Source organism: Suncus etruscus, chromosome 11, assembly GCF_024139225.1.
Source record: "Suncus etruscus isolate mSunEtr1 chromosome 11, mSunEtr1.pri.cur, whole genome shotgun sequence".
NCBI lineage: Eukaryota > Metazoa > Chordata > Mammalia > Eulipotyphla > Soricidae > Suncus > Suncus etruscus.
Genome location: NC_064858.1, coordinates 32,412,833 through 32,430,736, shown reverse-complemented (window position 1 = coordinate 32,430,736; position 17,904 = coordinate 32,412,833). Strand labels below are relative to the sequence as shown.

The following is a 17,904-nucleotide window of genomic DNA, read 5'->3' as shown; positions in this document are numbered from 1 at the left end:
ACAAAGTACAGTTTTACACCAGCAGTGTTGGGGTTCATCAGAGGCATATGCAGCTGTGCTGGGACAATAGAGGATGGTGGTGTTGAAGATCAAACTTGGTCTTTGAACATGGCAAAGCATAGGTCACAGAACCCTGCACTATCCTAGAGAGTCTAGACCCAGTACGCTCACCTTGCTGAATTACTGACATGTGATTTCACTGAAAAAATAAACTAAAAAGAAAGCTCTACACAAATCTTTATAATTAACTCCATAGAAAAGTAAACAGAATACCTCGCCCAGCTGCCAGTCATTTCTCTCATATGTGATTTACTTAGGCTGAAGAAACTTAGTTTCCAAGTCTCTCTGCTAAAAAAGCAGAAATGTCTTTGAAAAATTCCAGGTAAAAGTAGGTTTGAGGACCTCCAGCTTAAACTCAGAATAAGTGGGTTAAAGAATAAAATATTTTACATACTGTCCTCAGAATATATGTGAGACTTATTCTCAACATAATATCGATATCTACCTTGGAATTTGCCCTGTAAAGATCACCAAAGCTTTGTAGCAAGGTGAAGAAAAAAAGAATCATGGGACCGGAGCGGTGGCACAAGCGGTAAGGCATCTGCCTTGTCCGCGCTAGCCTAGGATGAACCACGGTTTGATCCCCCAGCGTCCCATATGGTCCCCCAAGCCAGGAGCAATTTCTGAGCGCATAGCCAGGAGTAACCCCTGAGTGTCACTAGGTGTGGCCCCCAAACTAAAAACAAACAAACAAAAGAATAAAAAAGAGCTATAGTAGAATGGGTAGGGCACTTTCCTTGCTTGTGGCTGACCTGGGTTCTATCCCCAGCAGCCCCATATGGTCTCCCATATGGTCTTCCTGTCAGGAAGGATCTTTTAGGCAGAGCTGGAGTATAGCCCTCCTCTAAAAAAAATAATAATAATATGCTACAAAAAGCTACATAAGACACTTGGGTGAATAGTTAAAGTCGGTGTCAGTTTATATTGCTTCTCCTTATAGTGCAGAGAAATTTAATAAATAATAGACACATTACAGGAAAATCAACAGATCTAACAATACATTTCAAAACAAACACTACAGTCATAACCATAGCACCAGAACTCTAAAGTGCTTTTGCTTTTCCAGTACCAGCAATGTAACCACTTATTATTTAATTTTGTTCTCCAGTATACTGGGACATAATATTGATGTTCATGTATTTTGAATAGAATGAATGTTGGCCTTAAAGTTAAATACTAGTAACATAATATCAAGAGGCCTTCTCCTGAATAAATTTAAATTTAACAAGTAAATTGATAAGAACTATAAAAATGGAACTATATATTAAATATATGCTATTGAACTCAATTTTTATATTTAAAACATTATTATAAAATTGAAATTTTTGAAGAAGTTGCTCTATAAAAACTTCCATTAATTGACTGTTTGAACATTTACAAGTTCCATTAATATAGGTGGTTCTTTTTTTTTTTTTTAAGAAATAAAACTTCAAATACACATATTCACTATAATTTAAGTCCCAAGAAAAATATTTACACAGAAATTTGGCAGTGTTAAGTCTGGATTCAAAGCCAATAATAACTGAGAAGGCTAAACTCGGTCAATAATCAAATTTTCATAGTACAACTAATATTATATAAACAATTAAAGTAGCTAGTATTTATAGGATAATCACAATATTTTGCATATTAGATTAATTTAAATGTAATTTTCATGTATGAAGCCTGGGATTCAATCACAGTCACCTTTCCTGAGAAGTTAAAATTACTTTTAATTTGATATATTATGAAACATGATGTATTATGTCTGAGGTTTCCCAATTTTTAATGGTCAACATATTTCTTTATTGGCTGTAAGCATACTCTGAAAATCTATGATAGAAGAAAGGAAGTTCTTTAAATCCCCATCTCCATATGCAAGGGGTCAAGAGGCAAAGAAAAAGAATCCTGTGACATCAACTTCACCCAAGTTCAGAATCCACATGGAGTATCAATTGAGAATTTAAAATATTGCCGAAAGGCTTCCTAGGAGTAAAGGCATTACTGTATATTTCAAGGTCTACAAATAGTCCCAATAATAATTTTGCCTTTGAGCCTTCCCTAGCAAATAAAATAATTCATAGCTTCAACTTACCAAGTCCCAGCCAAGTCTCTCCGGGATATTCCAGGGAATAATTGAATCCTCTCACTTCACTCTATACAGCCAAGTGACCTTTGGCTCATCAGCAGAAAGGGAGGGATCTTTCTCAGTTTCTAGGCCTCTTCAGTTTCAGTATTATAATAGACTGAACAAAGTTTCTCCTCTGGTTTCTCTAGGGCGTTCACTAAGACTTCCTCTTGTGAGGTAAGTAAACAGTCACTACCATGCTCCCAACTCTTTCTGTGGAGTCAAAAAAGTTGTGAAGGGAACAGCAATAATGAACAACACTGATCCAACTAGCCCTTGTCAGAAAGACCCTATCATTAGTCCCCATTTTAAATAGGGGTACAACTGAGGAACAGAGAGGTTAATTAGTAACTTATAAGAATTCTGGGTATAGCCTAGGCTCAAGTGAAGCACACAGAGAAAGTATGAAGGAAAAGAGTGGAACAAAATGAGAAAGCTAAAACAAACAGTTTGTATTGAGATAAAGAAATATCCTCTAGTTCTAAATCAAAGCTAAAATGGATGGTCAAAGAGATCCTGTCACTGGTGGTTGACAAGAACTTCCCCGGAGTCCGAGTGTGTAGGTTTGATTGAATTTGGGTTTGATTGAATTTCCCCACCAGGAAAGGCTGTGAGGCGAAATGGCTCTCTTAGGGAGCACAGTTAGGCTAGATTTTTGGCCTCTCATTTTTTTAATACCTGAATCAACATGTGCAACTGTGTAGCAGTCTTGATTCCAAGACAGAGATGGATATATAAAGTGGATATATAAAGCTTTCATGATACCACAGCGGTCTATAAAAGGCTGAACCCCCAAGGGTAAGATGGTCTAGTAAGAGAGACTGGATCTCTCTGACGATCTGCAAGCCAGGGTAGAGGCAATATGATTACCAAAAATTAAAACCCTCAGATGCAACAGCTTTGAAAGTTGAGTCTTATTTGCAAGAGAAATCTAAGGAAATAGAAGTGAGCTGTGGAATAGTTATATCCCTAGAGCATCTGGGAGAAAACAAACATGAAACCACTTTAAAGAAACACCCCATAAGCAAAATCATCTGGAATTGCTCTACATTAGAAAAAAATAAAATAAAACTAAAACAAAAAAAATCTTCACTAAAGATAAGTTTATACTTTAGGAATAAAATATGTGAGAAAATTTATATATAGGGATGGTCTTACAAGCTGCACCTCCAAACTTACTAATGTTTTAAAAGATGAGAAACTGAACAAGACAAGTAGGTTTTACCAAAAGGAATTTATATGCATAGATAATATTCATTTATCTGCACAGAGCTCCCAGATTTTTTATCAATTGTTCATAACATTTAAAGAAAATACCATCACTATGGAGAGGGCATGAGAAATAATCCAGCAGAAAACATGCTTCCCTTGTATGTACATATATGTGTACATATATAGAGATTGAATATATATATATATATATGGTTCCCTGAACCCCGCCAAAAGTGATGCCTGAGCACAGAACTAGGAATAAGTACCGTCTAAGCACCATCCAGTATGGTTCAAAAATAAAACAAGACAAACCCCCCCAAAAAATAAAGAATTTGAAAAAACTATTTAGAAAAGCAATAATCAATGTCAGAATTCAATTATCTGCCAGAACCAACTCCACAAGCTCCCAATCATACTGCCCACAATTTCTTCCTTTTTTTGTTTTTGTCTTTTGTTACTCCTGGTAAGCGCAGGAGACCATCTGGGCTGCTGAATATTGAACCTGGATCGACCTTGTGCACAGAAACCTTACTCATAGTACTAATGCTCCAGCCCCTACAATTTCTTACTTCTGCCAATCCTGGGCCATGACCCAGGCCATTCTGAAATATCTTTATCTTTCTGCAGATGGGAGACAAAGGTAGGGTAAATAACTCAAGTAGAAAAGCCCATGCCTTACAGTTGGATCTTTCTCACAGCATGTTCCTCTTTCCCCACAAACCAACCAGCTGAACTCTGAGCACTACATTACCTGGTAGAAAGCATTGTAGACAAGTATAGACAGTATAAGCAGCATTGATCGGTCAGGTCCCTGACATCAGATGGATTATCACTCCTGGGTATGACCCCATTTAAAAAAAAAATGGGGGCAAGGATGAGAATGTCAACCATGACCTAGCCATAGAGTCAGTCCATCTTAGAGAACTGAAGGAATTTCTCCCATAGTTTCTACAATATTGTCAGCGACAGGCTCAATTATCAGCTTTCTGAAGAATGGTCATGGCTGTATATAGAATCTCATCAAGAAAAGCACCGCTCCCTTCTCAGGCCAGCACATGTCCAGGCCTGGGACTCAGAAAATTGCTTCCTGCTCCACAACTGACAATAGGGATGAGCCTTTGCAGCAGTAGTCTTCACAGCAAGCTCTTCAGCAAAATGACAGAGCAGCCTAACTTCACTCTACCCCACACTTGTGTCTTCCCTTCTCCTGTGGAGGTTAGTCCCAAAAGCACTTCTTAACAAACTTCCAGCACAGTGATTTCCTTCTTGAAGTCTGTGTCCTGGGAAACCCAGACTGAGACAGAAGAGAATCAGAAGGAAATAAAAAAGACAGGATATGAGCCAGTACTAACAAGAGAGTGACAGGAATAATAAAGCTTTAACGGCAATGTGGAAAACCACAGAAAGCGCTAAAAGAATTTCTTTGGTGAGGAGATGAGCAGGAATGATTTAATCACCAAATGAAAACTGAACATGACTTACCACTTTTATCACTGAACTTGAGAGTCCAAAGGGACCTTCCAGAATATTGCAATTTCAACTGATGTCTAAGGTCTGTTAAATGCCACAAAATGTTGTTTGGACATAATTCTTCTAAGAGTCACTTTCCAAATAATAACTTAATAGGTACCAATATTATCCTGCTAAACTTACAAAATCCTAATAAACTCTGTCTGAATTATTCAGAGAGGTTTTTATTTAATAATTTTTTTAATTTAAGCATCATGGTTACAGGAATGTTCGTAGTTGGGTTTTATTCATAGTATGTATACCACTCTTCACCAGTGCAACTTTTCTGCCACCAGTGTCCTCCATTTCCCTTCCATCCTACTCATTGCTTGTCTCTAGGACAGGCATTCTGCTTCTTTAACTCACTGTTATTGTCATGGTAGTTGTCAATGCTTTTTGTGACAAGCTTTATATCATCGGTTCTGCCAGCCTTCATCTATATTGTCTCTGGATATTATTACCATACTGTCTTTTATTTTTCTTATATCCCACAGTTCAGTGAGACTATTCTATGTCTATCCCTCTCTCTCTCTCTCTCTCTCTCTTTCTCTTTCTCTCTCTGACTCACTTCACTCAGCATAATAATCTTATGCCCATCCATGAATAGGAAAATTTCAGGACTTCATTTTTCCTAACAGCTGCATAGTATTCTATTGTGCTGATGTACCACGGTTGCTTTAGTGATTCACCTATTCTCAGGCATTTGGACTGTTACCAGATTCTAGCTATTGTAAATAGTGCTACAATGAATATTGAAGTGCAGAAAGCAATTTTATATTGTGTTTTTGTGTTCCTAGGATATATCCCTAGGAGTGGTATTGCTGGATCATATGGGAGCTCAATTTCCAATTTTTGAGAAATATCTATCTTGTTTTCCAGAAAGACTGGACTAAATAGCATTCCCACCAGCAGTGAATGAGAGTCCTTTTCTACTACATCCACACCAGCACTGGTTGTTCTTGTTCTTTGTGATGTGAGATGATATCACATTGTTGTTTTGATTTGCATTTTTTTCATGTGCCATTTGGCCATCTGTATTTCTTCTTTGAGGAAATGTCTGTTCATTTCTTCTCCCCATTTATTGATGGGGGTAGATGCTTTTTTCTTGTTGAGTTCTGTCAGTATTTTGCATAGCTTAGATATTTTGCATAGCCTTTTATCTGATGGGTATTGGATGAATAATTTCTCCCATTCTGTGGGTGGCCTTTTTATTCTAGTCATTATTTCCTTTGAAGTTTCTCAGTTTAATGTAGCTCATTTGTTTATCTTTGCTTCTACTTGCTTAGACAGTGTTGTTTCCTCCTTGAAGATGCTTTAGTCTCCATGTCATAGTGTTTTTCCTTTTTCCTAAGGTTTCTTCTATATACCTTACAGTTTCAAGTCGATATCAAGGTTTTTAATCCATTTTTATTTGACCTTTGTGCATGTTGTTAAAGAGAGGTCTGAGTTAGCATTTTTGTATGTGGCTGACTAGTTGTTCCAACACCACTTGTTGAAGAGACTTTCCTTGCTCCACTTAGTGTTTCTTGCCCTTTTATCAAAGATTAATTAATTATATGTCTGGTAATCATTCTCTGAATACTCAAGTCTATTCCACTGATCTGAGGGTCTGTCTTTATTCCAATACCATACTGCTTTAATGACTACTGCTTTGTAATATAATTTAAAGTTGGGGAAGAGGTGAGTTTGGGATTTATTTGTTTGGTTTTTCTCTTTGGGAGTTAATTCCTGCTTCTGCACTAAGGAATAATGGTTTTTTTATTTATTATTTTGGTTTCGGGACAAACCCTGTGGCACTGAAGGGTTTCTCCTGGCTCTATGCTCAGAAATCACTCCTGGCAGGCTCACGGGACAGTATAGGATGCCAGGATCGAACCCAGATCTGTCTGAGTCAGCCACATGCAAGGCAAATGTTCTACCGCTGAGCTATCAATACAACCCCTCAGGGATCACTTTTTTTTTTTTTTTGTGGTTTTTGGGTCATACCCGGCAGTGCTCAGGGGTTTTTCCTGGCTCCGTGCTCAGAAATTGCCCCTGGCAGGCATGGGGGACCATATATGACACTGGGATTTGAAACAATGACCTTCTGCATGAAAGGTAAACGCCTTACCTCCATGCTATCTCTCTGGCACCATATAGGATGCTGGGGAGCAAACCTGGGTTAGGCATGTGCAAATTAAGTACCTTTCCCACTGTACTATCTCTCCAGAGTAGATGGAGTGAAGAGAGTGGAGAGTGGAGAGTTTTTAATGATGGTTTTATGAAAGGTTACTTAGGCTGGTATATGACTAATCATTATTGAGAATACTCATAAAAACTACACTGACTAAGCCCATCATCATTCCTATGATCACACATAAGTTCAGGGATATGTGTTGATTCATTCTCTTACCCTTTTTAGACAGGAGAGTTAAGAAGATGTAACAAGATACATATTTATTTGGAATGTGGCATGGGACTAGTGGCATACTTTGAAGGAAGTTGTACATACACACAAGCACATGCACACATGCAGACCTACTGGTAATCCGATCCTATGTTTCACATTTTACTACCACAAATAAGAAGTAACAGGAGAAAATCTATAAAAACCTATCAGCTCAGGCCATGGAAGTCAAAAGACATGAGGGCAGCGACATAAACTGTTAGATTTACCAGTCAAGCAAAACACACCAACACACCAACAATCCATTCATCCTAAAAAATATACGTAGAACTTTACTCTCAGTTCTTGCATAATTCAGTCTCACTTCCTCAACTACATCAACACACTCCTCCCTAAGAATCAATTTCTGCTTTGTCTTCACTAAACCAACCTTTCTCCTTTTCTATTTCCAATTGAAGAAATCAGAATGTCATTCATTTGACAGATTCAAAAAAATTTCCCAAAAATCTCCAAATGTGTATTGCTAATCTCTACAATATAAAAATGAACAACTAAATTCATATGGATAGAATGAACAATGATATGTCTGAACATTAGCCTAATTTATATAAAATTCATACTTGGGGAAATCAAATCTCACCACTAGGGAAGCATGTATAAGGCATGTGAAAGATGTGTGAAAACATGAGAGGCATGTGAGTGATATGAAGCACTACTCTTTTCAAATAAGAAAAGTAAAGTTAATTACTATAATTCTGGAGCTCTTATTTGGTCATATAATCCTGACTAAAGGTTAGAAAAAACATACAAAGGAAAATTTCTTGGCATGAATAGTATAAACAGCAAGATCAACATTATTCATTTTCCCATAAGTTATTTAGACCATAATTCAAGTGAGATCATAATTCAAGTATCTAGATGGCTTATGTTTTTTTTTATACACTAGGGAAATACTGAGAAAAAACTGCAAAATGACTAAAAGAAAATATAGACTATGGGTCAGAGAAATGGCTCTACATTTTGGAATGATTGGTTTGTATGTGGGAGCCCGTATTCAATCCTGGTTCCTGATGATTCTTCCAAAACTTGTGGATGTGGCATCTTTGCTTCTATAGATATACATATATCGATAGATCTTATATAGAGAAGTAGATAAATGGTAACTTTTAAAACTGGCAAATTTTGAGTATATACTAAGAGAAATACATCACAAATGTAAGAGATCACAATTTATAAAGGCCATTTTCGAGGCCTGCAAGGTGGCGCTAGAGGTAAGCTGTCTGCCTTGTAAGCGCTAGCCAAGGAAGGACCGAGGTTCAATCCCCGGCGTCCCATATGGTCCCCCAAGCCAGGGGCAATTTCTGAATGCTTAGCCAGGAGTAACCCCTGAGCATCAAATGGGTGTGACCCGAAAAACCAAAAAAAAGAAAAAAAAAAGCCATTTTCAAGCTAGGAATAACCCAACCATGCCAATATATCATGATCGTATTTGACAACTTCAACCAAAAAGCCAACAGATTGTGGTGAGGAATTTCAACACTTCGGTGTTAGAAGTAGGAAGACAAATCACTTTTAAGGAGGTGAGAAAAAAAAAACAACTTCTGAAACATGTCCAGTGATGTAAGCCAATATCACTTGAATTGGAAAAAAAAAATACAAAATAGAAAAACAAACAAAATTGGAGGAAAAAAAAAAAAGAAAAGAGAGTTCTCACTTCTGTTCATGAATAGAAAACAAAACAAAAAGTGCAAAAACTTCAGCAGTAGGAAACCAAAGCCTTTTTTATCTATGCAAAGTCTGCCAGTAAATCAAACTGTGAATAACTTGATTCCATAATTTAACCTTTCTCAGCCTCCATTTCCTCATCTCTATAACAAGATCAATGAAACAACTTTCTAAAATCACAATCAGATTCTCTCATTTCCCTAATTCAAACTGAAGGAAAAAAATTGACTTAATTTTATTTTTGCCTAAGACAGTGATTATTTGACCTTTTAACATCAAATGATAAATTTTCAGAAAAACAAAACTACTTAACAGAAAACCTAATGATAAATAAAAAAAATTACTAACTATTCAGAGGACAAGCAAGTACACTCATCTCACACTCTTTATACAATAATACTTTTTAATTGTCTCCAATTTCTGTGGAAAAGTATCCACTTAAATACAGACTTTGCTGAAATACAATAAATACAAAGAATTTCTGAGTGACAGAAGACGAAAGTGTTTCGTGTGCAAAGCCACTGGATCCCACCTCAACTAAGAACATACTTAGTACTTTGGTTCTGGTGCTCTGAATAATTAGTATCTTGGTTCTGGTGCCCTTAGTAATTAGCTGATGAATACAGACCAAATAACTAACAGAATGTTTCTTCTAAAACATCATTAACTTAGAACTGGATCCCCAAAGTCCTTTCCATAAAAATTAAACTAAAAAACAAGGGGCTGGAGAAATAGCACAGCAGATAGGGTATCTGCCTAACACACATCCGATCTAGGTTTGATCTCCAACATCCCATATGGTCCCTGAGCCTGCCAGGAGTGATTTCTGGGCACAGAACCAGGAGTAACCCCTGAGAAGTGGCAGGTGCAGCCCCAACCAATAAATAAATAAATAAATAAATAAATAAATAAATAAATAAATAAATAAATAAATTCAACTAAAATACAAGTCATCAGACATGGTAGAATATTCAAACTGTAAGTACTCCTGTATTCCTAAATATCACCCAGAATAGAAATATTACTAAATATTAAAGTACCAATCTTTCTGAAATTAAGGTTACCTTAACTCAGCCAGGAAATTATCAAATCTGATAAATGTTTGAAACTTAACTCCTATCAATAACATATGCTAGAGCACTGGGAAAAAACTGAGAATGGAGGGGATGGAGGAGGCAGTTCAGGAAATAGAAAAAGTACACTCTGCATACTGATGAGATATCAAGAGACAGACTAAAGTTTAATTCCAAAGCATGTACCTTCGGAAATATACTTTTACATATACTTTACATACAGTTTTACAAGCTAATACTGAGCAGGCAGCATGGAAAACTTGAGACAGAGAGCTTCACCATAAACAAAATGTAATGCCTGTTTTTGGAATATCCATTTGGAAAAGTTGAGTATAGAGCTATTAAAATGATATCACTCATGTCAGCCTTTGAAAATAAAACTTGAAGTGAAATTTTCACATCAACTAATACTTGAAGTTTGTATGCTACCACTAAATAGGGTAATGGCAGAAGAGGCTGAGATCAGGTAAGCACTGTCTGTAGCACAAAGAAACATGGTGACATATCAGACAGTCATTTCAACAACACTTCAACCTAATCTCAAACTGAATGACAACCACATCAATACTAATCTTTGAGAGAACACAGTAGTTTTATAAGTTTTAATCTATTACCTAGCTACAATTTTCCAAAAAAGAAGAGAAATAAGTAAGAGCGTCAGTTGAGAAATGTTCGAAAACAGTTGGGCAAAAGTACTGAGAATGCTTCTCAAACATATTTTTCTTTAATAGAATGTTGGACCCTCCAAAACAATTCTTAATCTTTTATGTTTTTGGTTTGCAGTTTTAGGAACTGTAGCGCCAATTTCTAACACCAGTGTCAAAATACCTTCTCTTCCTGGCCTGAGGTTATAAAAAGAACAGGTTAACCTTTGTAACAAAGTGACATATGGATATTTAAAAACTTGATATTCCCCACTTCCACTTCCACCACTGGCACAATTTAGAATTACAGGACCTTAATTAAATCACTTACACTAGCAATAGAATATAGCTGCTAAGAGGGTTCCTATGCAAAATAAGTTCAAGTAACAGCCCTTTTACAGCAGCAGCATGTTAGCCAATTTACTAAGGCAGCTTGCCTATGAAATAAAAATTTTAGTATATATGAAAAGTTATGCATATGAGTACATATTTTATAGCAACTAAATGAAATAATGCATATAAAGTGCAGAGCAGAGCACCTGATTAACTGTAAGTAACAAATGATGGCTTTAAAAACACCACCATTCCTGAGTTTTCATTACTTTTTTAAGGTATTTTCCTTGGAAACCAAAATGGTGTGCCTTAGAATAATTTCCTGTTTCGTATTTTTTTTTTTAATCATGTAGATTACTTAAGGGAAAAAAACAAGTTCTCAATATTAAAGGAGCTATTTCCTTCACAACCTTCTATATTTGTCTTTAAAATAGTTCTTTTTACTTCCGTTAAATGGTTAAATATTATTTCATAATGATCTGTACTTCTACTTAGTCATAAGTCCAAAACTTCTGATTTTGAGCAAAACCCCCAAATCAAATTCTAAATAAAATATTTTTGACCTCAAACCAATAGTAGTATTTCCTAGAGGACCCCTAAGAAATCCTGAAGAATTTATCTGTCACCTCATTAAAAAGAAATGTTAAAATAATTAGGTTTATTTGGTGTGTTAAACCCAAAGGGAAGCATTGTCAAATAATAAGGGCAAACCCTAATTATTGATACATATATAGTTATATATTATATGTAGATATTCTAGACATTGTATTAACTTCATAGATATTTATCAGTATTATGTACAATTATTCCGCAAATTGTTATAAGCCACAGATACTAAATGTGCTTATCTCATAAACTCTTATCAGAACTTCAATCATGACTATTTTCAAATCATTTAGTCACTCAAAGTTATAGTTTTACTGTGTGTGACTGTTCCCTGAAAGAATTTACAATCAGCTAGGGCAAGCTGTTCCAAGATGGCAACACAAAATAAAGGGGACTTTGCCCTGGGACTAAGAATTCCAAATTAAATAAAGCTAATGGATTCACAAACTGCATACTAAACACAATAAGCATGATCAGCTTGAGTCTGAATGAACTTATATGAATGGTTACAGTATTTGTGACTTTTACTTGAAGCACCATAGGCTCCTTTATGCTTTGATTTCCAAATTTAAGAAAAGCTTTCTCCCATAAAATCTCTATGACTAGGTGGGAGAGGAGAGGGGGCATTGGTAGTGGGAATGTTGCACTGGTGAAAGGGGGTATTCTGTTTATGACTGAAACCCAACTACAAACATGCTTGTAATCATGGTGCTTAAATAAAGATTTGTATTTTTTTTTAAAAAAGAGGCCCCTTTGCTTGGGAGATTCCCACACACCAAAAAAAAGGGGGGGAAGGAAGGAAGGAAAGAAGGAAGGAAGGAAGGAAAGAAGGAAGGAAGGAAGGAAGGAAGGAAGGAAGGAAGGAAGGAAGGAAGGAAGGAAGGAAGGAAGGAAGGAAGGAAGGAAGGAAGGAAAGAAGGAAGGAAGATGGAGGGAGGGAGAGAGGGAGGGAGAGAGGGAGGGAGGGAGGAAGGAAGGAAGGAAGGAAGGAAGGAAGGAAGGAAGGAAGGAAGGAAGGAAGGAAGGAAGGAAGGAAGGAAGGAAGGAAGGAAGGAAGGAAGGAACTTTCTACTGGCAATCTCAGAAGGAGTGGCAGGCTAAGTCCCTGAAGCCACACTAGCTGTACCCAACCTCCCACAATTTCTGACTCACCATGGCAAAGCTTTACCACTTAACCACTGATCTCTGCAGAGATGCCAAACCAACCAAAACTCTAGGTATGCTCATATTTGGGCTGACATCATTAAAACTTTTTTGGAGTGAGTATGGGCACCCTCTCCCCCAGCTTCTTGTACTTCTGGGAGGCCTGGCAGCCAAAACCACGCCCCACAAAAGCCACAATATCAGAGAGTTTGGAAATCCTGGATATATGCTACCATGCAAATCTACAGTTTTCTTTTCTTTTTTTTCTTTTCTTTTCTTTTCTTTTCTTTTCTTTTCTTTTCTTTTCTTTCTTTCTTTCTTTCTTTCTTTCTTTCTTTCTTTCTCTTTCTCTCTTTCTCTTTCTCTCTTTCTTTCTCTTTCTCTCTCTCTTTCTCTCTCTTTCTTTCTCTCTCTTTCTCTCTCTTTCTCTCTTTCTTTCTTTCTTTCTTTCTTTCTTTCTTTCTTTCTTTCTTTCTTTCTTTCTTTCTTTCTTTCTTTCTTTCTTTCTTTCTTTCTTTTTCTTTTAGTTTTTGGGTCACACCCAATAATTCTCAGGGGTTACTCCTGGCCGGCTTGGGGACCATATGGGATGCCAGGAGATCGAACCGTCCATCCTAGGTTAGCGCATGCAAGGCAGACACCCTATCTCTTGCACCATCACTTGGGCCCAGCTCTACCATTTTCAATCAAGTCACCAATTTAGATGATAACATGAATATGAAGCCACCTAACATATTCTAAGATATAGCTCAGTAAATCTTCTGACAATAACTTAATGACCTCACTGCAAGGTACAGGAATTTTACAAATTTTAATTTTGGCATATATTAAAATTGTTTTATTTAAACATTGTGATTTACAAGGTTATTTATAGTTGAGTTTTAGACATACAATGTTTCAGCACCAATTCCTCCACCAGTGTCAACCTCTCTCCACCAATGTTCCCAGATTCCATCCCATGCCACTACTACTCTATCCCACGCTGCTGGACTTTCTAAAAAATAATTTCAGAGGGCCAGAGCGATAGGACAGTGGGTAATGCATTTACTTTGCATGCAGATGACCCAGGTTTGATCCCTGGCTTCCCATATGATCTCTAGAGCCTGCTATGAGTAACTTGGTACAGATCAGGAGAAACTCCTGAGCATTGTTGAATGTGGTCAACACACACACACACACACAAACAAACACACAATTTCATTACCACTTACCTATAAACAAGCAATATAAAATATATTATTTTGGCAAGCTGAGGGGGTCGGCTTGGAAATAGATGGGAATAGGTGGGAATTTGGGGACAATGGTGGAAGGAATTTTACACTGGTGGAGAACTGGTATTAGATCATGAGTGGCATAAACAAGTATATTATGAGTAACTAAGTAATATACAGTCTTTAAATAAAATGATTTTTTAAAGAAAAGGAAGAAAACTTTCTATAACTTACAGCAATTTGGTAAATATTTTTGAAATATTGAAGCACTTACCTTTGTAGAATCAGAAAATCCAAGCAAACACTCAACTTTGGCATTTTCAGTATTATTATTATTATTATTATTATTATTATTTAGGAGTTGAGTAAGAATCTTTGCCTTATAATAGGATACAATGTATACATAGGTCATACTCCTAAGGCTTGTCTGGAATGCCATGTTTAAGAATGATGTGCACAGAACCAGATTTGAGCAGATAATTTTAAGAAACTACAATTGGCTTAGGTGGTTGATGGACAGTAAAGATTCCCTTAAAAAAAAAAAAACATCCTAGCTTATGCTTAAAGAGTTCTGACTAAAAGGTATAAGAAAGGTTCCTTTAGGCAGACACCTAAACCTTGCCATATTTGGCAGAATATCAAGAGAGCAAAATTTATCAAAGTCTACAAGTACTGTTGGCAAAGGTTATTACCACCTAACTAGGGCTTTTAAAAGTCAAACCCACTGCTTTCCAAAGAAGGTAATATCAAGAGATTTTCTTTCTCTAGCTCATTGGCTGTCTCTCAATTCTGACTTGAACTCTAAACATGAAAACTTCTTCCTTCCCAAAGTTTTGCAACTAGAAGCCATAATAGCCAGAAACCCCCACAACCAACACACAACCTACAGACTTGGTGCTTTCTTTATGGGCATCTCAGAAAAGTCACAGAACACCGGGTGACATCACTGAGCCTTGTGACTCCGGATCCCTTGTAAAATTATCAGAGTTCAACACCTAGAAATAGTTTCATCTCGCTGTCTCCAGGAAGAAGAAACTGAGTTTACAGCTTGTAAAATCATTAACTTGTTTTTTCCTTGTGTTTCCATAGAAATGTCTAAGACTGAGAAACTGATGTACTGGGTTATGGAACAACCTAACTCAGTTTCTAGACTTGGGAGAATGGGTGGGGTATGATTCTGACAGTGGAATCAAAATAGGGGTTAAGACACACACACACACACACACACACACACACACACACACACACACACACACACACACACACCCTACAACCGCAATGTAAGACTTGTCAATAGTAACTATTATAGAGTAACAAAGTTCGGGAAAAGAGCAGGAACAGGTGGTTCCTTAGATCTTATCTCTAAAACAGAGCTCTCTGATGAGCGAGTCTCATGTCAACATCATTTTCTCTAAAGACAAAGGAATAGTCAGAGAAGAAATTCCAGCCAACAAGCCTGGTAGACCCTTACCTACATGTGCTACTTTACTTTTACTCTCCACACTTCATACAGCAGTCCTTAGGATTGTTCATTCCTGAATGGCAGAGATGGATCAATGAGAGAATGCTTTGCATGTAGGAGGCTGTGATTTGATCCCTGGCAACTGATAGTCCCTTGAGCACTGCCAGAAGCAACCCCCCAAACATTGAGCCATAAGCAGCTCCCAAGCACTGCTTGGATGAGACCAAAACAAAACACTATAAAACAATGTCCACTCCTCCAGGGAAGTGGTTTAGCACAGAAATATTCAGGTCTGATTGCCTTCATTTCCTTGTGGTGGTCCCCCTTGTCACATATTATAAGTCGAATAAAAATGTAACTCCTCTTATTCAATCTTATCTGATCGTTTAACAGATACAGCCAGAAAAATCAAAGTGGATATAGGAAATCCTTTGACTCACCTTCACTTCACAGATGCCATCTCTCACATTCACAAAAATGCACCCCTATCACTTGTTTTAAAAATCTATACAATTTGACAGAGAAAGAAATTTCGCACATCTCTTCCTAAATCTGACTTCTCTCTTTAAAACCATTTTGTAACATTATAAAATATCCTTGCTAATTTTTATCCTCTTCTTCTCTTAGATTAATAAGAAAATGTCTATAAACTATCAGCATAAATTTTTATTGTGCATGTATATGTTACAAACAAAAACGTGGACTTATTCTATGTCTATGCTTAATTTATTTAAGGTAGATAAGGCTTTTTTGTACTCAATAATAAAATAATAAGCAGATATATATGGTATTGTCTCCACAGTAAAAACCACCACAATGCTAGGACTCTTCATCAACTTGATGCAAATGACATTTGGTCCTTTGACATTCTTACTTACATGTGATTGGTTGGGTTTAGGGAGGCCACAACCACTGGTGCTCAGGGATCAGTCCACTTAGTGCTCAGGGACCACGTATGTTACAGAGTATGGCACCAGGATCAGTTACAAGTAAAGTAACCCCTCTATTCTCTATTTAACTCCCAACCTAAATATTCTAAATATTTTTTCATCCAAAGAGAAGGGTGCCTATTGACCAACTTTCAAATAAAGTCCTATCATACTTGTGAAGGGAAAACTTACACCTAAGCCTACCTCTTCCTTCACCAAAAGGTTATGACCAAATTTTTTATAGTAAGCATAGAACTATGTTTTAAGATAATCAATATATACAGGCACTAAAACATCCCACCAGAGAAAGGACAGGAGTCAGTCTTTAATTCTTATTAACCCCATTATTATCACAATAACATAAAAGTTCTATGGCTTAACAGGAAATCAAAATAGTAATCAGTCAATCCCCCACAACTGGAGAACCTGGGATGCAAATAGAATCCTTGTCTCAGGCTGAGAATCAATTTTGCACTTTACTGTGTTCCAAATAGTACCCAAAGTTTCCATTAATTCACTCAATAGAAGCCTGAGAGACAGTACAGGAGTTGGACCTAGGCTCAAGCCCAAATACTCCTGAACATCACTGGGTGTGGCCCAGGAGGCCACCAGCATGGTGGGGTGGCACTATGGTGTGGCACTAGTGGGTCCTGGAACTACACAACTCAAAAACCATCAAAACCTCAGGCCTAAGATGGATGAGAATTTACAGAAATGACCTCTGGGCCTCCTGAGCACTGCTTGGGTGTCTCTAGCCAAAGCCAACTGACTTCAATAAAGGAAAGATTAAGTTTCAGAAAGGTTGCTTTTCTGAATATGAGTACATTTCATCATTCTCTATATTTAAATACAGAAATTGCTTCAAATCAGCTAGAATTCTATTTTGAAATCTGGCTGCCATGGTAAGATAAGTATTTATCACAAGCATTTTAAGTATATTTTTACATGGCTCTTTTAGAAACATAAAGACATATACATCAGTCCTACACAAATTCTTTGGGAAATAACCCATTTTTTAAGAGAACCTGTTCCCCGATGTTTGGGGATCTACAGTAATACACATTGCTTTCTTTTCGAGACCTATCTTTAAAGTTCACTCCTAAGTATTAAAATAGCATGTAATGCTTGAAAGCAATGCTCTGAATTCCACTTCATGTTATTTGGGTTTATTTAACATTATAATAAAACTTAATATCTACAAAAGAGAGCATATTCTGGATATCCTGTTTAGGAACATTAAGAATGATCTACTTCATTTACTTTAAAGTCAATACTATTTTACATTTCGTGAGCCTGGGAAGGGACAACCATTAGACGAAGATTTTTCAACAGTTTTCCAACCAAGGCCCCCTTCCAAGCTTGTTTCCTTCCTATGGTTTCCCTGTTCAACCGGCTGACCCCCCTCATTTCATGCCATTTATGTAACCTTTACCTATAGCTCCCTTGAGGGGGGTCCACAAAAGGCAACATGGCCTGCAACATGAAACACTGCATTAGAACACAA

General features: G+C 36.9%; 1 protein-coding gene across 3 annotated transcripts in view; it reads right to left on the bottom strand.

Annotated features, from left to right (window-relative positions):
* The window catches only part of EPS8 (epidermal growth factor receptor pathway substrate 8), a 147,039-nt gene that overhangs the window by 116,916 nt on the left and 12,219 nt on the right, over positions 1-17,904 (bottom strand). For 2 of the 3 annotated variants that reach the window (XM_049783695.1, XM_049783696.1), the window contains exon 1: positions 4,131-4,222. The exons of the other annotated variant lie outside the window; for it this stretch is intronic. In XM_049783695.1, coding sequence (XP_049639652.1) covers positions 4,131-4,175 — 45 coding nt within the window. In that variant the 5' untranslated portion in view covers positions 4,176-4,222. Of the gene's footprint in view, positions 1-4,130; positions 4,223-17,904 lie in introns of those variants that run through there. 3 annotated transcript variants of the gene reach the window in all.